The 20,280-nt window shown below is 36.7% G+C and overlaps 1 protein-coding gene across 2 annotated transcripts; it reads right to left on the minus strand.

The window, feature by feature from the left end:
* Positions 1 to 515: 515 nt before the first annotated feature.
* On the minus strand, positions 516 to 19,474 carry LOC104085731 (protein NEN1-like). Of its 2 annotated transcripts, none has more exons than XM_070194885.1 (6): positions 19,142 to 19,474; positions 6,700 to 6,857; positions 5,090 to 5,136; positions 3,374 to 3,437; positions 1,339 to 2,075; positions 516 to 925 (listed from the first exon to the last, which is right to left on the minus strand). In XM_070194885.1, the coding sequence occupies exons 1-6, from the start codon at positions 19,218 to 19,220 to the stop codon at positions 694 to 696; spliced, it is 1,317 nt and encodes a 438-aa protein (XP_070050986.1). In that variant the 5' UTR covers positions 19,221 to 19,474; the 3' UTR covers positions 516 to 693. The 2 variants fall into 2 exon arrangements, with proteins under 2 accessions (XP_070050986.1, XP_009588141.1); XM_009589846.4 differs by lacking the exon at positions 19,142 to 19,474 and adding an exon at positions 7,892 to 8,325.
* Positions 19,475 to 20,280: the final 806 nt, after the last annotated feature.

Consider the following 20,280-nt stretch of genomic DNA (forward strand, 5'->3'; position numbering starts at 1 on the left):
TTAGGGGATTATTGCCAAGTCCTTATGGTTATGAAGTTAACATGTTGGAAATAACATTGACAAATCATACACTCAAAATTTAACGAAGTTTCCCTCGCCGAACTGTTTGACAATTTTGTAGTGTAAAGAGTCGAGTAAATGTGCGGGGAAAAGGACTGAAGAGTTTGCTATAACTGTACTGGAGAGGACTAAAATTGCAATTCTCTTCTTTTTGCTTCATACTTTGAGACCAAAGCTTTTAAAGATGGAACTCCAGAAAATGTTATGTTGTTTTCTGAAGCACAACTTGTCTAAGAGAAAGGGAAACGGCAATTCCAGGTTAGAAGGTGTGATCAAAACATTGTATAGGATGACAATACCCTTCTCCTTGTTGTAAAGCTTGTCAGAGAAAAGTTTCATCAGTGTCAAATTACGTGTATCTTGTCCTATATCATCCGATACATTTTTATTTCTGTAGAGCTATATCTACTGCTGCATTAAGTCACTCGGATGTTAAGACGAACGACAGAGGGATGTGTATAAAGGTCATTCATACTTGTAATAAGTTGAACAATGACCCAATAAATTAGATTAGAGGAAGCAATGTCATTCTTGTCAGACAGTACAGGCTACTCCCTCATTAGAGAACTACATAGCCATCAGAAGCAAATTGTAAGACATTTAAGTTATCATGTCAATGTGGCACCTCATCTATCAGGAGGAATGCACAACTAACTTTTTTGCCACCAAGCGGATGCCTGCAGTCTGTTGGTAGTCGTATGAATCCACTGAGAAATATGCATCCAAAAGAGTTCCTGGTGTAATCAAGGAATCCAGTTCTGCCACATCAAACCTACTGAACATGAGCTTCTGTGTTGTGGAAGACTCTTTCTGGTATATCTCTGTGACCCAGCGGGAGATATTAGCATCCACCACAGTTGGTAAACTGCACATTCACATACAGTATAATATTAGTTTTAAGCGCGAGAGGGATATTGATTCAGTAAAAGGGCTCGTTGTCCTGGTAAGTGGAGCTGTGGAGGTGTGAACAACAGGAGAGACAAAATATCATAATACTTTCAATAGAAATTGGGAAAGCCTGGATTAGCCATGCACTAAAAGCTCATCTATTACTTGTGCATCAGGTTGGAAAATCTTAAGGAGGACTAGCATATGCACTAGCAGACATGTCTGATCTTACATTAGAAAGCATAATGGAAAAGGAAAATTTGATCTCATATGCATCAAGGGCATACCAGGAAAATACAGTAGAAGTAAAAGCTCTCCTGGTCTCTAATAACAGGAAAAATTGGCAGATTCACTTGTCTAGTAAAGAAAGAAAGGAAGTTCAGAACTTACTTTAAACGAATGGTAGGACAGTTCATAAAGCCAGGCTTTCTGTTTACCACAGGCCTCCATTCTGACATGCTACCGGCATCCTCATTTAATTTCTGCGCAAGATTATCAATTGCATCCAAAAGTTGGCATAGGTCTGATGATCCATCCACCATAAAACTCAACCGTGGCCGACCAGCATAATCAACAAACCTTGTACTAATTCCAAACCGCACCTTCAGGCATCTAGAGCAAACTTGCAATTCAGCATTGTTGTGCAAGATTTGTATCTTCTGAGTCCCGCGATAAAAGGGCGCTAGAATTAAGGAGACAGAAGAAATTGAAATATTATTTGGTTCTAAGAAGTCAGTGCAGCCAATGTAACCTCCTGTTGCAGTTGATGCAGAAGATTGTCGAGAATCTGCTGAACCAGGTTCTTCTTCCATGTCATCTAACTGAATGGATTCCCTTACTTCGGCGCTGAACTCGACCAAGTTAAAAGCATCGGGCCTAGAGGAATTTGTTTCAAGAAGATGTGGTACCTCCACATTTCTGCTTACAAGTGGAAATATTGGATGACCTGATTCTATGTTGTCTTCTGCAATAGATTTCATAAGACTTTCTATCTTGACACTCGATGAAGGTGTATCTGTACTGGAGCCCATCCCCTCCAGAATAGCATTTCCATTAGTGCGACTTCTTATAGCAGTATTAGGAGACACCCAACTGTTCTCAGTTAATATCTCAGGCAGGCTGGATTCCTGCAGGTACAACAATTTAGCTAATCAAACCCACGGCAAAGTTCAATTGTCTGTTCGGCTCAGAACATAAGTTCTGGAAATGAGAGAGAAATATCAATATATATCCTCATAAGATGCGGTAGCATGACCATGCAGTTAGATTGTACAGTGTCAACTGCCGTATCTAAAAGCTTGTCTGTAAGAGAAATGATTTTTTTTTTAGAGGAAGAGAAATGACATTTTTAATTTGTTTTAGATCGCTGAAGAATTGTCTTAAGATTTGAGCTCCAGATCTGATACCATTTTGAACCATATGACTCAACAAAAGTTTAAGCTGTTAGTGAGTTAACACTTCTATGTTTACTTTAGATTTGCAACAATTCACTTACTTTTCTTGGGTTCATCTTTGATCAGTTCTTGAGCTTCAACGTTGATTCAGCATTTTAATTTTATCAATAAATATGCAACTATGCTCTAAAGCCCTTTGCAAGTCCAAATTGGACAGCCTGTCAAAAGGTGGCCCCAATAATCAAAATTAGAGGCTCAGCATCCGCACTGCATAGCTTAAACTGAAAGGCTTGCAGTAATCTTGTTCCAGTAATGGAATAGTTCCTCTTTCTCATATATTTTCATGCAACCATTAAACATAATAACACAGATTTTTCCATCATATTTTACACTTGATGCTGAATTCTAGCCTGTCACAGTTGTCAGTTTCAAAAGCCAATTCACACCTCAGTTAAGGAAGGCAGAAGGAATATTGCCTTGATTTACAAAAAGAGATTCGTGAGAAGAAATCAGAAGAGAAAGGATGAGAATTTTTCCAGCTGCAGACCATACTTGCTTTGGGTGTCAGGTTTTCTTTTAACTTTTTCCCTCTTCTTTTATTGAAGTTGAGGCGTTGAGGTAGAGGGTGTAGGAGGGGCTAACCAAGGATGAAGTTGCACAAAGGGAAGGTATAACAATCAAATGCAAGTAGTCTACAGTTATGACATTGCGGAAATAGGACCTAAGATATAAAAGGAAGAAAAATAGTACACTTCCTTCAGATCTGTTGCACTGTACTTCTAACACATGGCTGGCCGTATGGACAAATAGGAAAAAGGCAAATAATGCAATGAAAAGAAAAAACAAAAGCATGTCAAATTAGACTTCCAAGTATCTTTTTTTCGAACTTAACTTCAAATACTACTTTTTTCCAAATATCAATCAATTCATGTCCAAAAGCTTGAGATTCTCCAAGTTTGAGAATCATTGCTAATATTAGCAACCTAGACTGGAAGAGAAAAAAACAAAAGTACGGTCGAGCAACAGCTTACCAAAAACAAGACAGTTGCACAGTACTTTAGTACCTCAAAATTCATTCGAACATCATCCAAACTCCTGAAAAGTAGAACATCAAAATGAGAAAGTGAGAAAAAATATCCCAACAAGCTTGCAGTTCACACTGCACGGAGCAAAACCATCTAAATCACCTTCAATAGCATAGATTGTGTTTCCTATTGGAAAAGATTAGCAACACATTTTGGGTTATTTGACAGTTAACTAACATCAAAATCTGCTGAAAGTAGCAAAGTGAATGTCTCACACACACCAGGGACTTAAAGCAAAACTAACTAAATAAGTATTATCTTATTAACTTGTGGACTGGACTGATTTAACGGGATAGGGTGTTATTGTATTTACTTGGAACTTTTCAGCTAGCTTGGTGTCTTGCTCAATATGACCTGATAGGCAAAATTGAATATGTTTTTGTTGTTTGGTTCATGTCTTTCTCTTCTAGTTTGTTTCTCGACATAACTTCCCTGACTACAGGGATGACTTATTTCGTTCTGAACCAAAACAAAAATCCAATAGCAGAATCCCAATCGCTAGTCCACTTATTACGCTAAATTAAGGAACTACTTAATTATAAGCTGAAATGGGATTATTAATCCCATAAAAGAGTCTCGGCCAATTAGAATTTTATTTTGATAAGTTCTTATTGATGAAATACCAAGATGGTACAGGATAGTACAAGACTCAACAACATACCATACAACGGACTATCATGCTTCCCTCCGAACAAACTCAAAAAGTCAAGATACTGATCCAAGCTATCTGTAAAGGTACTTCTTACGAATTTGGCTAAGCCATTTCTACACTTTATACGAAGTGCTTCTATTGTATATAATATAGTTGGAACACCTTAGATTCTCTTGCTCTAGTTTAATTGTTCTTTTATTTTTATATTGAGTGTTAACATAATTATGTCGATAACAATGCAGTACTTATAGCCTGTTTGGCCAAATTTCTAAAATCAACTTATTTTAAAAAGTGTTTTTCTCAAAAGTCAAAAGTACTTTCAAGAAAGTACTCTTTGTGAGAAGCAGTTTGTGTTTGACTACTTAATTTGAAAAGCAGTTTTATGCAGCAATTCTTGTTTGACCAAACTTTTAGAAAGTGTTTTTAAGTGTAATTTTCTTAAAAGTACTTTTCAAAAAAGTGCTTTAGGGGAGAAACTATTTTTTCTGCTTCGCAAAAACTGCTTCTATTTCTAGTCAAAAACACTTTTTTCCTTCTAAAAGTTTGGTCAAACACCTTAACTTTGGAAAAGAAGCACTTTTGCCCCCCAAAACAAAACACTTCTGATCCAAAAGAAGCTTGGCCGAAGCTATCAGAATTGAGATTATATGAATGCCTATTTTATTAGATAAATTTAATTATTCCTAAGAGTAGTCACTTTAGTCAATATTCTCAAAACCAAATGCAATATAGAGTAATATTATATCATATTCCTCTTGTTACATAGCAGAAGTTAGTCGATTTAATCTTACACTTTATAAGACACTAACCAAGTACGCAAGAAGTTCAATAAAAGGATTATGACTTTATCAAGAGTTCGTTCTCTATTAACCCAACACAGAACGCACTACTTTGACTCATTCATGCATACATGTCCTTATAATCTATCCACAGACGAAACATGCCCATGAAGAGGATAGCCAAAGAGCATTAAGCTAATGATTTTTAAGAAAGGAGAAAAACTCTGTTACCTATGTGTTTGCTGTCCAAGGCCAAAATAAGTAGCAAGAGAGGCCATCTGCAAACAGAATGAAACCAATTCAGTAATCAAACATTTGAAAAGATATCACTTCACTTATAGCCTGTGACATTTCTTGGTGGTACACAAAACCTCCCTAGCTGTACCAAGGATTGCATTAACCTCCCCTACTAGCAAAATTGGCCTATTTACTCCCTCACTAATACTCTCCAATGCTTATGTATGGAAATATCAGTGTTTTAAAAGGCGTGGGCGTAAGGCGAGGCGTTTTACATATGCTAGCCCCATAGGTATTTAATTTGTAATATTTTATAAAATAATATAATTACAGTAAATATTTATAAACAAGTAAAATTGTATAAAAATAAAAGAAAAATATATATATATATATATATATATATATATATATATATATATGCTTCATCCCCACAAAAAACTAGTCAAAACAATCTATTATACGCTACTTAGAAGCACAAGTAACTTGAGTCGAAAAGAATAAAGTTTTCTACATGGAGAAACAAAAAGGATGACTAACCTGCAATTTGAACTTTGAACTTGCTGCTATGAAGAGAATGGAGTTCTCTTTGTATTTGTAAAAAAATTAAATATTCGTTGCTTTTGGAAGATATTAGCAGACTAGCGGACAAGATAAAGAATTGGGAAAGACCATGAATTAGGGCTTCAATCAATAAAAAAGGTCTTGACTTTTAAATTTAATATATTTCAGTTCCTTTTTAAAACTTTTGAGTAATTACCAAGTTGACTTTTGAGAATTTGGGTATTATATGAAGGACTTATTCAACAAATTTTGTTTTAATTTGAAGCTTACGCCTCACTAAAACAATGCGCCTCAAACGCCCGGGCGTACGTCCGAATTGCTGGACGTACGCCTCTTGAGACTTTCGCCCCACACCATCGCCTCGGGGCGTTTTTGGTGCGCCTCGCCCCGGGGCTCGCCCCGAAAACGCCTTTTAAAACACTGGAAAATATCAACATATTAAAAAGCGAACAAAACTGAAAGGAAAAACAGTTAATACACTTTTCCTCACAGCAAACCAAACATCTTGTCATATAGGTGGGTTGATTCTATGCAAAAGGAAGATTTTCTATTTTGTTTTAGTTTATTACCTTCCCAATGAAGTCAAAACATTAAAAAGAAAGAAGAAAAAAGAAAAAAAAGCAAAAGCATACAAAAACAAAGTGCAGCATGAAAATTGCATTCCTGGGAGTTCATCTTCTAATTTTGACATAAGAACCCACCGACCAGCGAAAAGTTATCTGTACAAGTGTAGGGAAACAAAAAAGGCAATGCTACAGCTCGAACAACAGTATAACAGAATGCTGATTTTAAAGATCTTTACAATCAATTATTCATGTCAAAATGTGTTGCTTAGCATTTCCACTCTAGCATGTACATAAGTAACTTGAATTTGGCAAAAACCATAACCTCCAGAATTCCAGAAGGCCCATAAGTGTTTTCCAAATGAAGTCAAAAAAACAAACACTTCTCCAACAAGCGAGAATTCTTTAAGCCAACTGTCTCTGAGTCAAATTATCTAATTTCCCTACTTTTTCATGAAGAAGGCAGATAAATTTCGATACCTTCATGTTACCAGCTCTCCTTCCAAATCTTTGGGTCAACAAAGCAAGTGTATCAATTGTTCCCTTAGGTTCTGGTGCAGGCCTATTAATTCCAGCAAATGCCTCCCGAATCCTTGGACAATCGAATTTCAGAATATTGTGGCCCACCCATATCCTCCCTACGCAAACAACATAACAAGCACAGAGCAAAAGCAAAATCAGCCAATTCCACATAAAAGATAACAGCATCATACCCAACATATGTCCAATAAATTTGATCCAAAAGTACCTTTACCAAAAGCAGCTCTTAAAAATATATGTTCATAAAAAATATATCTGTATAAAAATATGTGTAATAAGTTTGCACACACTACCACAGAGTTGTAGATCGGATTATGGTACTCCGTATCAACTAACTTAAAATTCTGAATCCCTACCTCCATAGGAAGGGAAGGGAAGGAAACTTAAAACGGTCTATTTACCGAGCAGTCCGGTACAACCCACTAGCAAAGGTGCCAAGTAAACATGCCCATCAAGATTTCCAGCATCAGGCACTAATAAATTTTTAATGTCTAATTAGATCGTGAATCATTCAAATTAAGAACATAAGCTCATTGCTTTTTCTCTTCCTATAATTTAATTCCAAATTTGCCGAATCACTCATGTTATGATCTTCTACATCCTGGGTCTCCCTGTTCCGTCATCTGGCTTATGTTCTGGACCGTGAGAGTTATTTCTTTTGATCTTCATCTTTTGACCCGTAATAGGTACCCGGATTTCGTTCTTTCATTAGCAATTGACAAGGTCGAACTTATTCTATCCAATTTTTATAGATAATTTGGATGACTGATCACTTTGATTCAATCATATATCTTGGAATCAGCTTAAGTATTCCTATTTTCTAATTATTTTTTTTCAACTCATTTTATCTAATTCGTACTGCAGAAAAAAAACCCAGCAAAATCCGATATAAACATGCCCATCAAGATTGGTGCATATAGATTCGTACAGAGCGTCACAGCTAAATTTCGAACCTGGGATTGTTACCCCTATAGTTCAACGACTTAACAATTCCATTGAGTGCAAAAATCAAAATGGTTTTATCTGATTTTTAATTAAAAAAATTCAGCCATTTCAAAAAAGGAAGAATCTTACTCCTCTATAAAGCAGGTGAAAGAGATAAAAGAGATGGGTGTAAGGGTTAGAAGCTGACCATGGAGAATGTCAAAAACTTTGTCGGCGATATCAGCAAAGGTAGGGGCAGAAGTGACAGCATCTCTCGTAATACCATTGCACCGAACAGAAAGTTGGGAAATGAGAGAGAGGTCGTCAGGTCGTACGAGGGTGGAGTAATTCTCTTGCTCCACAAGCTTCCTCGGGCAAACGAGAATTGCCCCAAATTCCAAGAGTGCATATCCCTGTCCGGTTCGTGTCGGAATTGTTGTCTCTACGTCGAAAAATACTATCTCCGACCTATCTTCGCCGGTTCCCATGGTTTCTTAATTAGCTCCCAAAATATCAAAGAATTAAGAAAGTAAATGGATGAAATAGTTATGGCGGTGTGTTTGGATTTGAATATATATATATATATAAAGACGTGGACGACTGTATATATTTTACTGGTAGATGTACTAAAAAGGGATGACTCTTGTAGAAAGGGGGGGGGGGGAGGCAGGCAATTTGTGCTTTGCGGGCGGAAGATAGGAACTGCCGCAAAATGTTTCGCCTCACACGCAAAGAATACCATTTAATATTTTATTCTTTTTTTATTGCTTTGCGGGCGGAAGATAGGAACTGCCGCAAAATGTTTCGCCTCACACGCAAAGAATACCATTTAATATTTTATTCTTTTTTTATTTCTTAGTTAGAGCATTCACGCTGATAAAGCGGGAAAAGTGTTCTCAATGGCATTTTTCTCATACCAAGGAGTCCAACCAAAAATAATACGTTAATTAGCATATGTTAAAAATTATTAAATAATGTATATGAGATGGAAAATATAGATTAAAAGAAAAAAAAATTAGATCTCTGAATATGAAAAAGGTTAATGATATTTAACTAACTAAATAATGGATTGTAATTTACTTTTTATTATATGTTTAGTCACTTGTTTTAAATAAAAAGTACATGGAATTGGAAGGAATGTATTGCAATTTACTTTTTATTCTAGGTTAGTCAATTGTTTTCTAAATAAAATTATACATCCTTAAAAAAAGTACTCGTAAAATTCCTTACAAAATAAGAAAAGGTAAAAAGAAAATATTCCTAGAGTTCTTAACACAAATTTTTAAAAAAAAAAGAAGAAGAAGAAAATACACATCTAATAAGGAATCATATTGTCGGATTATTTTGTGTATGAACATTTAATATATAAAGATTTTATTATACTGCCTAATGAAGAGAAATTTAAATTTAAGGAATTTATTATACATTGAAGGTCCTAAATATTAGGCCAATTATATTAATGAGAGTTGATTTTAAAGTCCTAAATAGTAAAAAAGTAACTTAAATTATAATTTTATCCAATATAAACTTTATTTTTAAAGGATAAAAATAGCGAATGATATTTCGATAGGGTTTTCGTGCTTTTAATATAGTATAAATTAATAGTAATACTTTTTATAGAATTTACTCAAAGTTCTCTTATCACTAACGCAATTATGTAAATATTTGTATTCCATCAGTGTAAATAACTTATTTAATTCAAGAAAAGCGCAATGTTATTTTTGCAGATGAATTTCCTTTATCATAACATACTTATCAGAATAGAAGGTTTTATCCAAGTAGACTATTGATAGAATTATTATATGTAGATATTTAATAGAATGCAGAAAAAGCATGTATGTTTGTAGTGGGTAAATTGCCAGTGAGCAAAAAGTAAATAATAGACGATTGATGTACTATATATATGTACAGTAAAAAAATCTATATATGAGTTGCTTTATTCCCTATTCTACCCACCGCTTTTCAATCTTCACAGAATTACAGAAATAACAGAAAAAGTATATACAGTTGACAATTATCGGACTACGTTGTCTTGGATAGATTGGTAAAGTAAGCAATGATAGTAAATATCATATTCTTTGTCTAACTTGGGGGATATGCTAAAAGGATCTGATTGAAAACCCAAAATTTGAAGCCAATTGAATCGTCAGTGCAGTACTAATGTATATTCCAGCAGCTGTTCAGATTATAATTACAGGAGTTGTCTTTGAGATAACATATAGTAGGTGTTTCTTGTACATCTTTAATTCTGGAATTCAGAGGATGCCCGGACGGCAAGCAATCCCTCTAGCGACCGACTTCCTTGTATAACGGGAAAAGCTTACTCATCAAATTATACTAATACCAGACTTACGATAATGTTTAGCGGCTAACTCTGTAATTTTTTTCTTAGGCTGATTGCGCTCCACCTTCAATCATGAAAAAAAAAAATCTCCTTCTAACCTTTCTCTCTAGCACTTGTCACGTACCACAAAAGAAATCTTGAAAATAATTAACTAATAAAAAATATTTAAAAAATAAAGTTATTCCCGAATTAGTACCAAAAATTATTTTAAACACTATTAATTGTCAATCTCTGGCAACGACACCAATATTTGACGAGCGTATACATTTAAAACTCGCTAATTAAAAATAATATAGAAAATTATCATCTCCATAAGGATTGGATTAAATAATGTTCGAGTAATTTTCAGGTTAAGATCTATTCAGGATGATTAACATTTTGATTGAGATGATTGAAAATCACAAGTAACAAACTAAAATTGTAAACTAATAAGATCGATCATAGAAGACTGGAGAAATGAGCTAAAACAAGTTATCATCAATATGAGAAATAAGGTTTGAGACATAATAGGTGCAAGATAATTGGATCTAACTTTGTTTAAGTTCACTTTTAATGTTCTAATGATTCTCGCGAGTTCGTTAGATAATTAGCTTACCCGTAAGGTCAAAGATCTGTCATGGATCCAGGAGACTACAACAACTATTCAAGCAAAAGAATCTAAACTTGAGGCAACATAGGTGGTTAGAGCTACTAAAGGACTGTGGTGGTTGATGCCTTAGGTAGGAAGACTGAGAGCATGGGGAGTCTTGCTTTTATTCCAATTGGGGAGAGATTGTTAGCTTTAGATGTTTAGGCTTTGGCCAACAAGTTCGAGAGATTGGATGTTTCGGAACCTAGCCGGGTTCTTGCATGCGTGGTTTCACGATCTTCTTTGTTTGAGAGCATCAAGGCATGTTAGTATGATGATCCCCACTTGCTTGTCCTTAAGAACACGATACAGCACAGTGATGCCAAGGACGTGACTATTGGTAATGATGGGTATTAAGACTTCTGGGCCGGATTTGTGTGCCCAATGCGGATGGGTTGCGGAAGCTGATTCTTGAGGAGGCCCATAATTTGCGATATTCTATTCATCCGGGCACCGCGAAGATGTACCATGATTTGAAGCAACACTACTGGTGGAGAAGAATGAAGAAGGATATTGTGGAGTACGTGGCTCGGTGTTTGAACTGTCAACAAGTATGAGGATTAGAGACCAGGTGGTTTGCTTCAGAGGCTTGATATTCCGGAGTGGAAGTGGGAGTGTATCACTTTGGATTTTGTAGTTGGAATTCCATGGACCTTGAGGAGATTCGATGCACTGTGGGTCATTATGGAGAGACTGACCAAGTCTGCATACATCATTCCAGTCATGACTACCCGCTCTTCAAATCAGCTGGCTCTGATTTATCTTCGTCAGATTGTTCGCCTTCATGGTATGCCGATGCTTATAGTCTCCGACCGGGGCACACAATTCACATCGCATTTTTGGAGAGCTGTGCAGCGTGAGTTGGGCACAAAGGTTGAGCTTAGTACAACATTTCATCTACAAACGGACGGGCAGTCTGAGCACACTACTCAGATTTTGGAGGACGTGTTATGTGCATGTGTCATTGATTTCGGGGGCTTATGGGACCAGTTTCTACCGGTAACAGAGTTCGCCTACAATAACAACTATCGGTCGATCATCCAAATGACTCCTTATGAAGCCTTATATGGGAGGCAATATCATTCTCTGGTTGGTTGGTTTGAGCTTGGGTAAGGTAGTTTGTTGGGCACTGATTTGGTCCGTGAGGCATCGGAGAAGGTAAAGTTGATTCAGAAATGGCTTCGTATAGCGCAATCCAGGAAAAATGAGTTATGCTGATAGAAGGGCTCGTGATGTGACATTCATGGTGGGTGAGAGGGTTCTACTAAGAGTTTCACCTATGAAGGGAGTGATGAGGTTCGGGAAGAAGGATAAGTTGAGCCCTCAGTATATTGGTCCTTTTGTGGTTCTTGAGAAAGTCGGTGAGGTGGCCTACAGACTTGCATTGCCACCAAGCTTATCAGGAGTTCACCTGGTGTTTCATGTGTTCCATGCTCTAGAAGTATTATGGTTATCCATCACATGTGTTATATTTCAGCTCAGTGCAATTGGACAAGGATTTGACCTATGTTGAGGAGCCGATGGCTATTTTGGACAGACATGTCCGGAAGTTGAGGTCGAAGCACATTGCATCGGTGAAGGTTCAGTGGAGAGTTCAACCGGTCGAGGAGGTGGCTTGGGATACCGAGCATGATATGCGGAGCCGATATCCTCACATTTTTGGCACTCCAGGTATGTCTCTATACTTGTTCGAGGACAAACGTTTATTTAAGAGTAGGAGAATGTAACGATACGATCGGTTATTTTGAGTATTTTAGCCTCGTTTCTCCTATTTTATACTTTATATATGTGTATTTGTGGTTACGTAACTTTTCAGGATTGTTGGTTTGGTTTGGGAGAGTTTTGGATTGAATTAGGACACCTCGTCCCTTAGTTGGAGACTTAAGTTATAAGAGTTAACCGGAGTTTATCTTTTATATAAACGACTCTGGAATGATATTTTGATGGTTCCAATAGTTTCGTATGGTGATTTTGGACTTAGACGTATGCCCGGATTTGGATTTGGAAGTTCCAAAGGTTTTTTTGGCTTGAATTAGTGAAAGTTAGAAAGTTGAAGGTCTGGAAGGTTGATAGGTATGACTGAGATTTAACTTTAATGATATCGAATTTGAATTTGGTTCCAGAAGTTATAATAGGTCTATTTTATCATTTGGGACTTGCATGAAAATTTTGAGGTCATTCCAAGATGTTTAGGTGTGTTCGGTGTAAGTTTTGAATTTGGAAAATTTGTATTAGTTCCTTAGGCTTGAATTGAGATGTGATTCATGGTCTTGATGTTTTTTTGTGTGATTTGAGGCCTCGAGTAGGTTCGTATTATATTTTGGGATTGATTGGAGTGATTGGACTGGGTCTCGGGGGCCTCGGGTAAGTTTCAAATAGGTTTCGGATCATTTGTGGTAGTTTTGGAAGATCGGTTATGGTGCTTTCGCACCTACGACATTTGATTTACAGGTGTGAGTCTGTAGAAGCTGACATGGGACCGCAGATGTGGCGTTGCTTGAGCTTAGGGGTTTTCACATATGCGACATTGTCTACGTAGAAGTGCGATCGCAGGTGCGCATTCTGGTCCGCAGAAGCGGCTCCGCAGGTGCGAGTGATGGTTCGCAGAAGCGGGTTTTTAGGACTTAAGTGGAGTTCGCATCTGCGATGATTTTTCCGCAAATGCGACTAGGGGGCTGCAGAAGCGAAAATGCTGCGCATAATATATCTTGGACGAGGGTTTAATTTTATTAATCACATTTTGAGATTGGGAGCTCGGATTTGGGCGAATTTGGAGGAAATTTTCATGATTTGGATTAGGGTAAGTAATTTTGACTCGAACTTGGTTATTATTCATGATTCCAACCTTGATTTGTAGCGATTGATTGATGAATCTAAGTGAGAAAATTGGAGATTTTAGTAAAAACTTTTCTAAAGTATAAACTGATGATTTGAGGTTGGATTTGGATGAAACACATATATTTGGACTCGTATTGGAATAAGTGTTCGGAATTTGTGAGTTTGGCCGGGTTTCGAGGTGGGACCGGGGTTGACTTTACATATTGAACCAAGATCGTAGCTTTATCATTTGGGCTTGTTTCATATGATTTTTATTGATATTATTAAGTTATTTTGGCTAAATTCGAGCGGGCCAGAGGTTGATTCACGGGGGGGCTTCTTAGAGTATTGACTTAGCTTATTTAATAAGTATCTTGCCTAACTTTGTGTGGGAAAATTTTCCCTTAGGATTTGGTCTAATTTTTATAATTTGTGCTATGTGAATAACGTGTACATGAGATGACGAGCGTGTACACGGACGTATGTGTGGTAATTGTCTGATTAGACCTTAGGCTATTAATATGCCTTGGTTTGGAGTTGCTTGTTATATGAAATATGTTTTATTGTTGTTCACTCCCTACACCCTTATGTTATTATTGTGATTTTTGTTCACATTGTTGTTGAGCAGTGGGCTATATCTTATTGTGACTTTGGTATTGTTGTTGTGGTGATGTTGTGGCACGTGTACGTGTTGTGTGGGTAATTGTTATTGTGTGGATTATAAGGGTGGCGAGATGCGCATGCGGCAGCATAAGGGTGGTGTTTATTAATGCGCATGAGGCGAGATAAGGGGGCTTATGTGCGTGTTTGCAAATAAGGAAAATACTTCATTGTAAAGGTCACATTGTTTCATAAAGGTGGCTTGTTGATTATGTCATGTGGTATTTTGGGGTGATTCTTGATGTTATTCTTGTGTTAGAATGGGTTGATGATTTGAACATATCCTTGTTTTTTTATGTAACGACCCGGCCGGTCATTTTGAGAGTTGTAGCCATGTTTCCCTATTTACTGCTCATTTTGTACTTTATAGTTGTTATATGACTTGTCGGGGTAGTCGATTCGGGTCCGGAGAGATTTCAGAATGAAATGAGACACTTAGTCTCAAGGTTGAAAGCTTAAGTTGAAATGGTTGACCGGATATTGATTTATGAGTAAACGATTCCGGAATGGAGATTTGATGGTTCTGTTAGCTCTTTTGGGTGATTTTGGACTTAAGAGTGTGTCCATATTGTGATTTGGAGGTCCGTAGTGGAATTAGGCTTGAAATGGCGAAAGTTGGAATTTTTGAAAAGTTTGACCGGGAGTGGACTTTTTGATATCGAGGTCAGATTTCAATTCTGAAAGTTGGAGTAGGTCTGTAATGTTATTTGTGACTTATGTGCAAAATTTGGATTCAATAGGACGTGATTTGATAGGTTTTGACGTCGTTTGTAGAAATTGGAATTTCTTAGTTTAATTTCATTAGGTTTGAATTGGGTGTGATTCATATTTTTGATATTGTTTGATGTGATTTGAGGGCTCGACTAAGTTTGAATCGTGTTTTAAGAGTTGTTGGTATGTTTGGTTGAGGTCCCGGGGGCCTCGAGTTGATTCTGAATGGTTAACGGATCAAAAGTTGAAATTCAAAGGTTGTTGAAGCTGGAGGCTGGTGGTGTAACTGTACCTGTGGAGCTTTGATCGCAGGTGCGGGCTGGCTTGCGCAAGTGCGAGTTTGGAGGGGTATGTGCAGGTGGCCGCAGGTGCGAGGGACTTGCCGCACCTGCATGAACGCATATGCGGCAGGGACCGCAGAAGCGGAATTGGGCAGGGGGAGCTGAGTTCCGTAGAAGCGGCTTGGAGGCTCGCAGAAGCGAGTCCGCAGGAGTGGAGGAAGGGACCGCAGGAGAGAGGGAAGCCGCAAAAGCGGGTATGTTGTCGCTTCTGCGACGCCGTAGATACGGCTAAGTTCCCGTAGAAGCGGAAGTGCTAGACAGAACACTTAAATACAAGGATTCACGATTTTGCTTCATTTTAAACATTTTGAGCTCGAGTTTTGGCGATTCTTGATAGGATTTTCGAATGGATTCTTGAGGTAAGTCCCTTGTGCTTATTTTCAATCAATAATCTTGCTTCCCCATTGATATTTCCACCTAGTTTGTGTGTATTTAAGGTATAAATTGTGAGCTTGAGGCTAGGAATTTGGAGAGTTTGATTTGGGGATTTGGGTGACGATGTGGTGTCGAATTTTGATAAATTTGGTATGGTTGGACTCGTGGTTGAATGGGCTTTCGGGTTTTGTAACTTTTATCAAATTTCGAGACATGAGCCGGGGCTGGTTTTTGAGTCGATTTTTTACTTTTGATTAATAACTTATAATTTTCTTATGGAGTTGATTCCTTTAGCCCGTATTGATTATATCGAACTGTTTATGGCTAGATTCGAGGAATTCAGAGGTCGTTTCGCGAGGCAATGGTGTGTTGGAGTAGAGAGTTGCTCGGATTGAGGTAAGTAATAGTTCTAAATTTGGTTCTGAGGGTACGAAACCCCGTATTTTGTGCCATGTGTGTGGTCTTGAGGTGACGCACATGCTAGGCAATAGGAGTGTGGGCGTGCACCGTAGGAATTGTGGCTCGGCTAATTCCATGAAATTGTGTAGTTGAATAATCTACTGTTATCCGTATATTTTTCACGTATTAGAGAAACTGAACTGCAAATCATGTTTAGGCTATGTGTTGACACTGTAGGGACCCACAAAGGTCGTGTACATATTGAATTATCTGTTAATTTGCTGTTTTATACTCAGTCACAGTTTTACTTGCATATTACATCTCAGTCTCTATTGTTTATTATTGATACATTATATCTTTGTTGTTTGGGTTGATTATCATAATTGCTGAGAGCCCGAGAAACTAGAGAGGTTGATGACTGAGTGAGGCCGAGGGCTTGATTTTGAGGATATTTATGGGATCGAGTTGCACATCGCAGCATGTTTTACTGATATATGCCATGATTGGCTTGTTATAGCGCTTGAGCCGAAGGAGCCCCTCCGGAGTCTGTACACACCCCTAGTGAGCGCAGGTACCTACTGAGTGCGAGTGCCGAGTGCTGAGTGATTGAGAGGAATGAATGATTGTGAGGAAAAAGTGATTGTGAGGTTGGAGTGAATGGGAGGACTGAGTGACTGTTGCTCTGAGAGGATGCATTGACTTCATTATTATTGCACATCCACTGTCATATATCACTGTCTTAAAATTTCTGAGAGATATTATCTTCTGTTTCGGTTGAACTTGACATGAATTAACTGTTTTGGCCTTAATTGTCGAACATGAAAGCATGCCTACCTTCCTCTGTTGAAATCACTGTAATTAAACTTTAATTGTGAAGCTCGCCACTACTTTCAGTTCTTTATTTAGTCTTGTTACTTACTGAGTTGGTTGTACTCACGCTACACCCAGCACTTCGTGTGCAGATCCAGGTGTTTCCGGATACGGTAGGTGTTGATTTCATCACACAGTTGATCTTTTATAGGTTTCAAGGTAGTTGTCTTGTATTTCATAGACCTTGTCTCTCCTTCCTTATCTTTTCGCTTATTGTATTTAGTTTCAGACTATCATAGACAATATTTTCCAGGCTTGTGATGTATAGATGCTCATGTACTCTGTGACGCCCGATAGTTGGGAACTTCCGCGTTGTGTTTTGGGTTTCTATCCCATTTATGAGAACTTTTATTGTTTAAGCTGCTTTAATTCGTTTTCTATTAAAAGTGTTAGAAATATTTTAAATATCGGCTTGCCTCATACCACGATATGCGCCATCACGACAAGTTAGGATTATGGGCCGTGACACTTTAATTGATTTCACCTTGTGTTTTACGAGTTGTTGGTTAGTTTGTTGTGTTATCACATGCCCTATTCTTTGTTGATATTTATTATGTTATGCTTTTCATTGTCAATTTTATATTGATATTCAGCAATGGTTATTTGACTAGTGAGTGTCTCGACTTGAACCTTGTCACTACTCCACCGAGGTTAGTCATGATACTTACTGGGTACCGATTTTGTGGTGTACTCACACTATGCTTCTGTATATTTTTGTGCATATCCAGGTGCCTCAGATCGTGCTGGTCGCTAGATAGTCGAGCCGGACTTGTGGAGATTTCAAGGTATACCTGTTGTTCCGCTCGCAGACCTCGCAGTCACTTTGTATTGTTTATTTATTACTGTTTATGTATCCCAAACAGTGATGTACACTTTGAGACTTATTATGTACTTCTTGTACAACTTATGACTCCATATTATCAGGTTGTGGGATATATGGTTGTTGAATTCACTTTACGGCTATGTTTTTCAGCTTTTTATTTAATAGTGAATTTGCTTTATTTTGTTTGATCTCATAATATGATAGACTTACCTAGTCTTAGAGACTAGGTGCCACCACGATCCTTAAGGTGGGATTTTGGGTTGTGATACTTCCTTATCCTATAATTTTTCAACTTGATTTTTTTTGATTTTGCATATTCTATGAGATGGTAAATTCCGGTAAAACTGGATTGATTTAGTAAATTCCATCATTTGGAGTTTTTTTGTGATTAAGTATTTGACATGATTGGTTTGCATCTATCTTCTGGTTTTCATGTTGTTATTTTTCCTATGATCTTTGTGGTGGTATTGATATTGTCTCCTTTTGTCTTTTGTTTTCTTGAGCCGAGGGTCCTTCAGAAATAGCCTCTCTACTCTTCGGGGTAGAGGAAAGGTCTGTGTACACACTAACCTCCCCAGACCCCACTAGTGAGATTTTACTAGGTTGTTGTTGTTGTTGTTGGTTTGGGTCAGGTGAGTTTGGTTAAAATGAGGCAAATCTTTTTATCCAATCAGGGCTAGCCACGTAATTTTTAAGATGTGATTAAGCTATTTAACGGATGAGAGGTAAATATGATCGAAAAGTATAGCATTAGGGGTAACTATATTAAGAAACCAAAATGGAGGGGAGATGTAGCTTATTTTCGATAGTAGATGGGCAAATATGGCTCTTTTCCGCTTAAAATAGTCTTTATTTATTATTACAAAAAACCTTACTCGTCGAAGAATGTGAGTGACGCATGGATAATAACAAATTAAGTCAAAAGATAATGGTTAAGACCATAGCTTTCCAACCTAGTGTTGTTTGGTTCCTTGAATCATATGCAGATTAGCTGTAAAAATAGGGAAAAAGTGCATAAATACTCAATTTTGGGGTCACTATTTAAGTTATAGCTGAAGCTAATTTTTCTTTTAGTAAATTTATCCACTTTAGAATACAATTCGGATATACAAGACTGAAGTTGTAAAAATTCGCATCTAAAGTGCCAACCCTCAATTGTTTTTGCCTGAAGTATGGCTTTGTCAAGCCAAACTTCGTACATTTTTGCTTGAAGTTTGACCTGCCCTATTAAGGCCAACTTCGGACATTTTTGACTGAAGTTGTGACCTTGGCAAGGCCAAACTTCGAATATTTTTTTAATTGAAGTTGTGGTCTTAGTAAGACCGAACTTCAGACTTTTTTGCCTGAAGTGTGGTCTTGGCAAGGCCAAACTTCAAATATTTTTAACCGAAATTTGCTATATCTTGGTCACATTCTATATCCTAAATAATCATATTTAATAGATGAAAGATACCTGCATTACAAAGAAAATCGGAATGAAATGAGCTTACCGTTAAAATAGAGAATCTCAAAGGAACACCCCCAAACCGCAACACCAATGACAATCATTACCAATCGGAAGAATATCATCCAATGCTTAGTTGAGTCATGGAACCTTATCTCAAGAGACAACAAACTTTCTTCAGCATTTTTGAAGTTTGGATTTCATATATCTCTGTTAGTTGGTTCCTTTACAAGAATCCATTGGAATCTTTAATTGAAACCCTAGAAATTAAACTTATTAAGTTAAAATCTCAAGAAACAAAATAACAAGAAGTTGAAAAATCATCTAATGGGAACCACAACAAAGGAAAAAAAGCATCTTCAAAAGAAGGAGAAAAAAAAAGTAAAGCAAAAGTTGTTGGTTATGATTGAATCTTATTCAACGCAATTAGTATAAGAAATTTGAGGTTTTGATAGCATATAGAAGGAGAAGAAAAAAGAGGAAAAAAAGAGGCCGAAGAGCTAGGGCAACCAAAAGAAAAAGAGACGAGGGGTTTTTGTCTGAAATTTATCAATATTAGGTACAAATTAATAAATTTTAAAAACTGGTACAGGTTAAATAGTAGTTCCCAAATATGACGCACAATAATATTTTTACTGAAAATAGTAAATATGTTATTTAAACTTCAAATCAATATTCTTCCTTCTCATACTTTTTTAAGCCTTAAGGTTTGAATTGCATTCAATGGCATGAAGTTAGATTCTGAAAATTTAAATTTCAAACAATTTGGAAAGTTTAATTTCAAGGTGACTAAGAGACCGTGTGGCCAAGCTATCAAGATTTGTTTATTTTGAAAAGTACTTTTGCTCAAAAGTACTTTTAGGGAGTTGCAGTTTGTGTTTGGCCAATTTTTAAGAAATATTCTTTTGCAATATTTTATAAGCAAATTGTATTTGATTAATCTTTTCAAAAAGTATTTTTAAGTGTCAAAAATTACAAAAAAAAAAGATATTAAATGTTCAGTTTATATTTAGTATTATTTAAAAGAAAAATAAATTTAAATATTTAATATTAAGAATTTAATTAATTTTTATTTAATTAGAATATAAAAAATAAAGTAAAAACATATACTAAAGAATTTAATCAATGTAAAATATAGTTATCCAACCCAATAATACTGGTATTCGATATTACTTATTGTTTACA

This window comes from Nicotiana tomentosiformis, chromosome 2 (genome assembly GCF_000390325.3).
Source record: "Nicotiana tomentosiformis chromosome 2, ASM39032v3, whole genome shotgun sequence".
In the NCBI taxonomy this organism is placed as follows: domain Eukaryota; kingdom Viridiplantae; phylum Streptophyta; class Magnoliopsida; order Solanales; family Solanaceae; genus Nicotiana; species Nicotiana tomentosiformis.

Bases quoted from the DNA above. Each gene is read 5' to 3' on its own strand.
- LOC104085731 (XM_009589846.4), bottom strand. From the start codon at position 8,171: ATGGGAACCGGCGAAGATAGGTCGGAGATAGTATTTTTCGACGTAGAG. The intron at 6,858-7,891 runs GTCAGCTTCTAA...TTGTTTGCGTAG, and splicing joins AGTTTTTGACATTCTCCATG to GGAGGATATGGGTGGGCCAC. The intron at 5,137-6,699 runs GTATCGAAATTT...TTCTGTTTGCAG, and splicing joins GGAGAGCTGGTAACATGAAG to ATGGCCTCTCTTGCTACTTA.